General features: G+C 45.8%; 1 protein-coding gene across 1 annotated transcript; it reads left to right on the forward strand.

Moving 5' to 3' along the window:
* On the forward strand, nucleotides 1–9,985 carry LOC140486106 (large ribosomal subunit protein uL18m-like). The gene is made up of 4 exons (XM_072584761.1): nucleotides 1–77; nucleotides 181–355; nucleotides 4,687–4,924; nucleotides 9,813–9,985. The coding sequence occupies exons 1-4, from the start codon at nucleotides 8–10 to the stop codon at nucleotides 9,975–9,977; spliced, it is 648 nt and encodes a 215-aa protein (XP_072440862.1). The 5' UTR covers nucleotides 1–7; the 3' UTR covers nucleotides 9,978–9,985.
* Nucleotides 9,986–11,523: the final 1,538 nt, after the last annotated feature.

The following is an 11,523-nucleotide window of genomic DNA, read 5'->3' on the forward strand; positions in this document are numbered from 1 at the left end:
CAGCGCAATGGCGGTGGTGGTGGTCGCTCTCGGGTTGCAGCTGGAGCGAGCGGCGGTGGCGGTTCCCGCTCGAGCAGGTACGGTGTGGGCAGAGTCATGCCCCTGTCACCCGGCCATTGTCAGCAGTGATGACCCATGTGCCCCTGCATTAACCCCGTCTCTCTCTCTCTGGGCCTGAAGGTTGGCGGTTGATGTCGGCCTCGGCTGAAGCCTCGATAGCCCCGGACACGCGAGAGAACGAGACGGTCTCGCCGCGATTTGTGAACCGCAACCCCCGGAACCTGGAGCGTCTGGCGCTGGCGAGGAAGGACAACGGCTGGCAGAGCACCTGGCCGAGGGGCAGCTACTGGCACCGGTGAGCACCGGACACCACATGGGACAGAACAGTACAGGCCCTTCGGCCCACCATGTTGTGCTGAGCATTTATCTAACATCAAACACATCTACACACCCTGCAAATTACTGCCGTCCATGTGCTTGTCCAGCAGTTGCTTAAATGTCCCTAATGTCTCTGACTTTTCTACCACCGCTGGCAGTGCATTCCACACACCCACCGCTCTCTGAATAAAGAACCTACCTCTCACATCGCCCCTATACCTTTCTGCAGTCACCTTAAAATTATGACCTCTTGTGTCACCCATTTCTGCCCGGGGGTGGGGGGTGGGGGGTGGGGAAGTCTCTGGCTACCTACTCTATCTAAGCCTCTCATCAACTTGTACACCTCTATCGGGAAAAATCCACTCCATCTTCCTTCGCTTTGCCCTTGACTGTATCTGTCTGCTTTCCCCTCTTCCAGCTTCTGCCCTCAGTTTGTCAACAGCATTCCGATACAAAGTTAAAAATCACACAACACCCGGTTATAGTCCCAACAGGTTTAATTGGGAGCACTATCTTTCGGAGTGCCGCTCGTCCTTCTTCAGGTGGTTGTGATGAAGGAGCGGCACTCCGAAAGCTCGTGTGCTTCCAATTAAACCCGTTGGACTATAACCTGGTGTTGTGTGATTTTTAACTTTGTACACCTCAGTCCAGCAGTGGCATCTCCAAATGATGAGCATTCAGATAGCAAGTCAAAGAGTCATAGAGATGTACAGCATGGGAACAGTCCAACTTGTCCATACCGACCAGATATCTCAACCCAGTCTGGCACCTCCCAGCACCTGGCCCATATCCCTCCAAACCATTCCTATTCGTATACCCATTCATTGCCTTTTAAATGTTGTAATTGTACCAGCCTCCACCACTTCCTCTGGCAGCTCATTTCATACACGCACCACCCTCTGTGTGAAAAAGTTGCCCCTTAGGTCTCTTTTATGTCTTCCCCTCTCACCCTAAGCTTATTGCTCTAGTTCTGAGATCTCCTTACAAATTTGTTTCTCAATTTCTCTCTGGCTATGAGGGAGTCTATAATACAAGTACAACAAGCCCTTTCTTATTTCAGTTCCACCCAAATAACTTCCCTGGATGTATTTTCGAGAATATCCTCCCTCAGTACAGCAGTAATGCTATCCCTTATCAAAAACGCCACTCCCCCTCCTCTGTTGCCTCCCTTTCTATCCTTCCTCGCATTTGTATCCTGGAACATTAAGCTGCCAGTTCTGTCCATCCCTGAGCTATGTTTCTCTAATTGTTATGATATCCCAGTCCCATGTTCCTAACCATGCCCTCAGTTCATCTGCCTTCCCTGTGAGGCCTCTTGCATTGAAATAAATGCAGTTTAATTTATCAGTCCTACTCTGTTCTCTGCTTTGTTCCTGCCTGCCCTTACTGTTTGACTCGCCTTTGTTCTCAACTGTACCAGTCTCAGATTGATCTCTTTCCTCACTATCTCCCTGGGTCCCACAGCCCCATCATACTAGTTTAAATCCTCCCAAGCAGCTCTAACAAATCTCCCTGCCAGTATATTAGTCCTCTTCCAATTTAGGTACAATCCATCCTTCTTGTGCAGGTCACCTCTACCCCAAAAGAGCTTCCAATGATCCAAAATTTTGAATCCTTCTCCCGTGCACCTGCTCCTCAGCCATGCATTCATCTGCTCTATCCTCCTATTCCTGCCCTCACTAGCTCATAGCACCAGGAGTAATCCAGATATTAGTACTCTCATGGGCCTCCTTTTTAAATTCCTGCCTAACTCCCTGTAATCTCCTTTCAGAATCTCAATCTTTTCCCTTCCTATGTCATTGGTTCCAATGACCTCCTGCTGGCCCCTCTTCCACTTGAGAACATTCTGCATCCCCTCTGAGACATCCTTGACTCTGGCACCAGGAATGCAACACACCATTCTGATTTTATGCTGCTGGCCACAGGACCATCTGTCCTCAAATTCTAGACAGTCCTCAAATTCAATCGATCTCTTGGAACCTGATGTACCTGTCATTGCATTAGAACTGGTCTCAGTACCAGAATCTTGGCTGTTTGCTACGTTTCCCTGAGAATCATCAACCCCACATGTTCCAAAAAAGCATACTTATTTGAAACGGGGATAGCCACAGAAGACTCCTGCACGAACTGTCTACCTCTCTTACCTTTCCTGGAGTTAACCAATCTATGTGACTGTATCTGCATCTTTTCCCTCTTCCTATAACTGCCATCCTTCATGTCTCCCTGCTCTTGTAAATTCCTCATTACCTCGAACTGTCTCTCCAACTGTTCCATTCAATTTGAAAGGATTCTTAATCAACGGCATATATTGCAGATATCGTCCTCAGTAACCCTTAAACTCTCCCTGAACTCCTACATCCGACAAGAAGAGCATATCACTCTACTAAAGGCCATTTTTGCTTTTAGTCTCCAGACACAGAAAATAGCACTGTCTTATTCCTCTACAAAACACTGCTCCAGGTTAAATTAATACTTGTGGCTTATATTTTAAGTTTAATCAAGAGGCATATCTCAAAAAAAATAATAAAACACCAACTCTACTCACAACTGCAGATTTACTGTAAGGCCATGCTTAAAATATCCACTTACCTGTTTCTGTGCTGTCCCCTCTCCCAAACAGGTTCCTCCAAGATTAGTTGTGAATTTCACTTGTTTGTTTTCCCAGATGTATTCCAATGTCCAGTGATTCACGAATTCAAACAACAAAGGCAGTAACTGTGCAGGTTCACTGCCGTGTCAGTTTCTGCCAATTTCCCGTTTCCATTGCCAGTGGCTGTCAGCTCTTTGTCCCTGAGTTCTGCCTCTGGCCGGGTGAATGTGAAAATTCTTCAGTGAATAGTCCTCTTGTCTCAGACTTCCGAGATTCTGGGTTAGATGGGAGAGCAGAAATCTAACCACTGGTATCTGGGCTGGTGTGAGAACTGTTGTACTGGAGTAGCACACTGTTGGAGGGTCAGTGCTGAGGGAGTGCCAGACTGTGTCCCTCTGTGACATCTAACTGGCTGACTGCTGTCTGAAGTCCATATTAAAGATTTCGTGACCTCCTTGGAAGAAGCACTGTGAATGCCAATCTGAATCTTTAAAACTTGTGTCCAGTTGGTGAAAACAGGCAATCAGCCCGATATCACAGTGCTGTTAGTCAGTTCTTGCTGTCTGCACGTTAGTTGCTGTGTTCCCTGAGTAACCGCAGTATCTACTTGACAGTCCATATGATGTTGGAACAGAGGTCAGCCAATTGAATGTACTCTTTTGTCCGATGGGGTCATGGCTGATTTGGCAATTATCAACTCCACTCTCCTGTCTTTCTTTATAATCTTTGATCCCTTCCAGATTAAAAATCTCATCGCAGCCTTCAATATAATTAATGACTCAGCCTCGACCGCCCTCTGTGGTCAAGAGTTCCGCAGATTCACTCCCCTCTGAGAGAAGAAATTCCTCCTCATGCTTCCCTTTTATTCTGAGACTGTGCCTCAAAACTAGAGTCGAAAAGTGTGGCGCTGGAAAAACATGGCAGGTCACGCAGCATCCGAGGAGCAGGAGAGTCGACATTCCGGGGGTAAGCCCTTTATCAGGAATGTCAAAACTAGATGGAATATTCCATCTCACCAAAATTGCGTGGAAGAAAATGGAAGACAGTTTAACGGCTGGACTCACTACTACTCATAAAAAGGCCAAAGGACTACTTGTTTTCCAAATTGCTAGCTGTAGCGCCATGTTCGCATTCATTGACTTAGAAATAAGGTCACACAGGGCTCATAGAAACATACAGTATAAGCAAAGGAGGAGGCTGTTTACCCCTTTTAACAATCCATGTGATCATGGCTGATCAGCCAACTCGGTTCCCTGATCCCATTTCATTCCTGTAATCCCAAGGACATTATCTAACGCCTCAGAAGTATGGGAAGTGATTTTTGGGTCCCTTGCTGATATATTTGTATCATCGATAGCCACGAATGAATTGCCAGTAGATTGGAGGGTGGCTAATGTGGTGTGATTATTTAAGAAAGGTAGGAAGCAAAAGCCAGGGAACTGATGTCCGTGGTGGGTAAGTTGTTGGAGGGGATTGTGAGGGATAGGATCTATGTGCATTTGGAAAGCCAAGGACTTATTAGGGATAGTCAACATGGTTTTGTGCATGAGAAATGGTATCTCACCAACTTAATTGAGTTTTTGATGAAGTGACAAAGACAATTGAAGAAGGCAGGGGAGTGCAGTTGTGGTAAGTGGTGCCTCACAGGATGATTTGCTGCTGATATCTCTCATTTCCTTTGTCATTGATTTTTCTGTCTCTCTACTGCTTGATGCCAGGTTGCGTTTCAGGAAGAGCCAGAGGCACGTCACAGCCTGTGTGGAGGCAGCAAGCAGTCAGGGCGAGGTGGTCATCTCAGCTTCGACCCAAGAGTGGTCCATCAAGAAGCACCTATACAGCACCCGGGACGTCACTGCAGCCGAGACTGTGGGCCGTGTGCTAGCTCAACGCTGCCTTGAGGCCGGGATTGGCTACCTCCAATTCCGGGCTATCCCTTGGGAATACCGGGCAGAGTCGGTAAGTCCCGAGAACTTTAAGAGAATGAGGGTCCTGATTAGTTTAGGAGGAAAGATGGGTGACTCACTTAAACAGGATTGTGGCTGATTGCATCCGGCCTCAACTCCACAGTCCTGCCCACTGTCTTGAAACCATTACTGACTAAAAAATTGTCTACCACCTCAAATTTATTCAGTGACTATCACACTCTGGAGAAGCAAATCCCCTTATGAGAACATAGAACATAGAAAAATACAGCGCAGTACAGGCCCTTCGGCCCTCGATGTTGCGCCGACCGAAGCCTACCTAACCTACACTAGCCCAATAACCTCCATATGCTTGTCCAATGCCCGCTTAAATGACCAAAAAGAGGGAGAGTCCACCACTGCTACTGGCAGGGCATTCCATGAATTCACAACCCGCTGAGTAAAAAATCTACCCCTAACATCTGTCCTATACCTACCACCCCTTAATTTAAAGCTGTGTCCCCTAGTAACAGCTGACTCCATACGCGGAAAAAGGTTCTCACTGTCAACCCTATCTAAACCCCTAATCATCTTGTACACCTCTATCAAATCTCCCCTAAACCTTCTTTTCTCCAATGAGAAAAGTCCCAAGTGCCTCCGCCTTTCCTCATATGATCTTCCTACCATGCCAGGCAACATCCTGGTAAACCTTCTCTGCACTCGTTCCAATGCCTCCACATCCTTCCTATAGTATGGCGACCAAAACTGCGCACAATACTCCAGATGAGGCCACACCAGAGTCTTATACAACTGCAACATGACCTCAGGACTCCGGAACTCAATTCCTCTACCAATAAAGCCCAGTACACCATATGCCTTCATCACAGCACTATTTACCTGGGTGGCAACTTTCAAAGATCTGTGTACATGGACACCAAGATCCCTCTGCTCATCCACACTACCAAGTAGTCTACCATTAGCCCAGTAATCCATCTTCTTGTTACTCCTACCAAAGTGAATGACTTCACACTTAGCTACATTGAATTCCATTTGCCACCTTACTGCCCAGCTCTGCAACTTATCTATATCGCGCTGTAACCTGCCACATCCTTCTTCGCTGTCCCCAACTCCACAGACTTTTGTGTCATCCGCAAACTTGCTCACCCAGCCTTCAAGCCCCTCCTCCAGGTCATTTATAAAAATGACAAACAGCAATGGTCCCAAAACAGATCCTTCTGGAACACCGCGAGTAACTGCGCTCCAAGATGAACTATACCATCAACTACTACCCTCTGTCTCCTTCCAGCCAGCCAATTCCTAATCCAAGCCTCTAATGCACCCTTAATGCCATATCTCCGTAGTTTTTGCATTAGCCTGCCATGGGATACTTTATCGAACGCCTTGCTAAAATCCATATACACCACATCTACTGCTTTACCCTCGTCCACTTCCTTGGTCACCTTCTCAAAGAATTCAATAAGGTTTGTGAGGCACGACCTGCCCTTCACAAAACCATGCTGACTATCCTTGATCACATTATTCCTATCCAGATGTTCATTAAATCCTATCCCTTACAATTCTCTCTAAGACTTTGCCCACAACAGAAGTGAGACTCACTGGCCTATAGTTACTAAGGCGATCCCTGCTCCCCTTCTTGAACAAGGGGACCACATTTGCTATCCTCCAGTCTTCTGGCACTATTCCCGTAGACAATGACGACATAAAAATCAAGGCCAATGGATCCGCTATCTCCTCCCTAGCTTCCCAGAGGATCCCAGGATAAATGTCATCAGGCCCAGGGGACTTATCTATTTTCATCCTTTCCAGTATTCCCCAGACCTCTTCCCTACGTACCTCAAGGCCATCCATTCTAATCACTTGTGACTCAATATTCACATCGGCAAGAATGTCCTGTTCCTGAGTGAATACTGACGAAAAGTTTTGATTCAGTGTCTCACCAATCTCCTCCACCTCCACACACACAACTTCCCACTACTATCCTTGACTGGACCGATACCTACCCTAGTCATCCTTTTATTCCTGACATACCTGTAGAAAGCCTTTGGGTTTTCCCTAATCCTACCAACTAAGGACTTTTCATTACCCCTTCTCGCTGCTCTTAGCTCTGTCTTTAGATCCTTCCTGGCTACCTTATAACTCTCAATCGCCCCAACTGAACCTTCACGCCTCATCTTTACATAGGCCGCCCTCTTCCCTTTCACAAGGGATTCCAATTCCTTATTAAACCACGGCTCCCTCACAAGACCCTTTACTCCCTGCCTGACTGGTACATACTTATCAAGGACACCCATCAGCTGTTCCTTGAACAATCTCCACATATCATTTGTGTTCTTCCCTTGAAGCCTATTTTTCCAATCCACGCATCCTAAGTCATGCCTCACCGCATCATAATTTCCCTGCCCCCAGCTATAACTGTTGGCCTGCAGTGCACACTTATCCCTCTCCATCACGAGAGTAAAAGTCACCGAGTTGTGGTCACTGCCCCCGAAGTGCTCACCTACCTCCAAGTCTAACACCTGGCCTGGTTCATTACCTAGAACCAAATCCAGTATAGCCTCACCTCTTGTTGGCCTGTCTACATATTGTGTCAGGAAACCCTCCTGCACACATTGGACAAACACCGACCCATCTAACGAACTCGAGCTATAGCTTTCCCAGTCAATATCTGGGAAGTTAAAGTCCCCCATAACAACCACCCTGCTACTTTCACTCTTCTCCTGAATCATCCTGTCAATACTTTCCTCTACTTCTCTCGGACTATTAGGAGGCCTGTAGAAAACTCCGAACAGGGTGACCTCACCTTTCCTATTTCTAACCTCCGCCCACACTACCTCAGATGGCAAGTCTTCCTCCATCACCCTTTCTACTGCTGTAATATTATCCTTGACAAGCAATGCCACACCTCCCCCTCTTTTACCCCCATCTCTGACCCTACTAAAACATTTAAACCCTGGAACCTGCAACAGCCATTCCTGTCCCTGTTCTACCCACGTCTCTGTAATGGCCACAACATCGAAGTCCCAGGTACCAACCCTCGTCATGTCTGTTATTAAACGTGCCACATGTTAAGCCTAAAACGATGACCTCTCATATGAACGAGGACCGTAAGGAAGCCACTCAGCTCCTCCAGCTTACTCTGCCGTTCAATAAGGTCATGGCCGATCTGATTTTAACTTTGACTCAATGTTGCAGTACATCCTCCCAAATCTTTCAGCCTCTTAACCTACATTGCCCCACAAGGGGAAACATCTTCTCTGCGTCTACTTTGTTAATCTCCTTTCGCAACTTACAAACTTCAATTAGATCTTGTGGGTGAATTACCACAAGCTACCTTTAATTTGGCTACTTACTAAGGAATCTCCAAGACAATCCAGTCTTAAAACAGAGGAACCTCTATTATCTGAATGAGTTGGGCGAGCACCTTTTCGTTCGGATCGCAGTGCTCTACCAGACAGTTTGTTTAAATCAATAATTTTGATGAGTCTGCTATTTGAACAAACTAATCTTTGCATTCTGCAAATTGCAGGTTAAACTGAGAAGGACTTAAACCCTTAACATCACATAAATATATGAAATCCCTGCATTAAGCAAGGTCCTGAACAGCTTCTACAATCACAAGAGCATTTATCAAGTTTCTGTGAACTCAGTGTCACAGTAGGAAATCAGAAGCACTGCCTTGCGCATGTTTACTTTCTCGGCAATTTATTTCAAGAACTGCCCAGTAAAGTGACGGAAATAAAGCACACGTTTGAAAAGGACTGTGTAACTAATCCTTACGTGAAACCAAAAACTCCACTCATTGTTGCTTGAGGTGATTGTGTTTCTTTGATTTTGCCAGTGTTTTCACATGTTCTTCAGTACAGGCAATCCAAATTGACCTACCTCTTTGATGTAATATTTTTATTAGACCTTGAGACCTTGTTCGGATAATCCAAAATACGGATAATTGAGGTTAGTCTGTACTTAATCTTTATTGCACGTGGCAGCCAAAATAAGGACCTCAGGTCAGCGAGTTAGGCCTCACAACCCAGCTTGGGTATTACCTGATTCATGGTGGAATTTAGCTACGATTACGACCTACAATGTCTGTCTTTGGATGTCCAGGGTATCATCCTTGTACAGTGCCGTTCTTCAGAGTTCTGCTGCTGAGGAATCCTGAATCTGAAATCTTCTAGAATTTTCTGCCTTGTGATGTGACATGATTGATGCTCCTTTAGATTTGTTCATCCACAATATTGATTCTGGAGTATTCAAGTCTTTGGATTGCCTTCTTATTGGGAGTAGCTTTTCTGTTCCTTGTTACACTTGATGCCAACTTTCTATTCAAAACATTGCATGTTGTGCCAGTAACCCCTTCACTTCAGTACATCCCTCATGCAGGGAATATTAATTACCTATTAGTCACAAGACAGCTGGTTGTCAAACAATTAACTTTGCTAACCCTGGAAACGGGTTATTTATGTTGCTTTGACTCCTTTTTCTCCCAGGTATAGTTAATTGGAATGTTGCCTTTAATTCCTTCATAACAACTTCTCCTTGTCCCTTACATCTCAGGAAACAGTTCAAGTCTGCAGTATCGCAATCTTCTAAACTGAGTTTTAACCTGGGATAAAAATGGGAGTTTGTCAGTCCAAATAGCAATCACAAAACCCTGGAATAATGAAAGAAAATTTGTGGGGGAGGAGGAAACAATCAGAATTTTTTTAGGTTCATCGATTGAGGTAGGAATCACAATCCCATAGGGATAGTTGTCTGGGAGAGGTATTACAGAAGAAGAGGGTAGACTTGACAGTAGGAGAAGAATCACTGCCTCAGGATTGGGCAGAGAAGGGACAGCTACCCTGTGGGGTAGAGAGAGGGAGGGCAGCAAGGGGCTATCAGCGAACAAACTCATCTCATCTCCATCTCTCTGTGCTCTGTAGGTCCAGCGATTCCGCTCTGCGCTAAAAGACAGTGGGCTGATCCTCAGCGAACCACGGAGAGTGTACCAGTCGATGCATGGGAATTTGGGACCGAAGGTGAGATGGGGCAAAGGCATCGCAACAAGTTCCTTTCGATTCCTAAATAAAGCAAAAGATTCTGTCTGACTTCAGAACTCATTCTTTTCACGGGTTGTCATAAGGGATGCGGGGTGAGGGTGCAGGCTTCACACACAGCAAGATGATCCCAGATTGCTCCATCTCCCTCCCATCAGCCAAGGTTTATTCTGAGCTCACTGATCTTATCTGCTGGGGGACTGACTGGTATCCTTCCTATTCCTGTGTAACAGGATTGAGGAACGGAATGATCTCCTGTTCCTGTGTTACAAGACAAGGGGAGTACTCAGTGAATGATAGGACACTAGGAAACTCAGAGGAACAGGGGTCTTGCCCACAGATCCCTGAAGGTGAAGAGACAGATTAGTAGATAGCTAAGCATCCATGACCATTTCCATTTAGAAGGACAAGGGCAGCAGATACATGGAACCCCAACCCCTCAAGTTCCACTCCAAGACACTCGCCATCCTGACTTGGAAATATATTGCCATTCCTACACTGTCGCTGGGTCAAAATCATGAAATTCCCTCCCTGAGGGGTCTACCTATATCTCATGGACTACAGCAATTCAGGAAGGCAGCTCATCACCAACTTCTCAAGAGCCACTGGGCACTGGTGATAAATGCTGGCCAGCTAGTGATGCTCATGTCCCACAAGTGACTAAAAAAAATTCCATTCCACTGAGACTGTTCCAGAAAATGAGAGATTTCACCAATCGCCTCTTAATCCTGGGGATGCAAAAATCATCACAAATTTGGGATTTTAATCCCTGCAGCACCTTGGCAGTGATTTTCTTTCTGGACAGCATTATGTTCCAGTTAGAGTAAAGCTGGTAAATGCCGGTACAGTGGATGAAGACATAAAGTCGCAGAGACATACACCACAGACTTCGGTCCAACTCGTCTATGCCAACCAGATACCCTAAATTAATCAATCCCATTCACCAGCACTTGGCCCATATCCCTCTAAACCCTTCTTATTCATATACCCATCCAGAGGCCTTTTAAGTGTTGTAATTGTACTAGCCTCCAACAATTTCTCAGGCAGCTCATTCCATACATGCACCACCCTCTGCGTGAAAAAACTGCCCCTTTTAAATCTTTCCCCTCTCATACTAAACCTGTGCCCTCAAGCTTTTGACTCGCCCAACCCGAGGAAAGTACCTTGTGTATTTACCCTATGCATGCCCCTCATGATTTTATAAACCTCTGTAAGGTCACCCCTCAGCCTCCAGGGAAAATAGCCCCAGTGTATTCCGCCTCCTTATATCTCAAATCTTCCAATCCTGGCAACATCCTTGTAAAACTTTCCTAAACCCTTACAAATTTCACAACATCCTTCTCATAGCAGGGAGGCCAGAATTGCGCACAGTATTTTAATAATGGCCTAACAAATGTCCTGTACAGCTGCAACATGACCTCCCAAAGTCTATACTCAATGCACTATGCAATAACGGCATGTATACCAAATGCTGCCTTCATTGAGGCTCTGTTTGAACAAGTATAAGGAGGCATATGTTAGGTATAGACAACTGGGATCAAGTGAATCCTTTGAAGAGTATTTCAAGAGAGATAGATAGGTCCATTATTAAGAGGGA

Source organism: Chiloscyllium punctatum, chromosome 15 (assembly GCF_047496795.1).
Source record: "Chiloscyllium punctatum isolate Juve2018m chromosome 15, sChiPun1.3, whole genome shotgun sequence".
NCBI classification, from domain to species: domain Eukaryota; kingdom Metazoa; phylum Chordata; class Chondrichthyes; order Orectolobiformes; family Hemiscylliidae; genus Chiloscyllium; species Chiloscyllium punctatum.

Excerpts from the sequence above, each read along its gene's own strand:
- LOC140486106 (XM_072584761.1), top strand. The coding sequence starts at position 8 with ATGGCGGTGGTGGTGGTCGCTCTCGGGTTGCAGCTGGAGCGAGCGGCG. Across the intron at positions 356-4,686 it reads AGGGGCAGCTACTGGCACCG|GTTGCGTTTCAGGAAGAGCC; the intron begins GTGAGCACCGGA and ends GCTTGATGCCAG. Across the intron at positions 4,925-9,812 it reads GGGAATACCGGGCAGAGTCG|GTCCAGCGATTCCGCTCTGC; the intron begins GTAAGTCCCGAG and ends TGTGCTCTGTAG.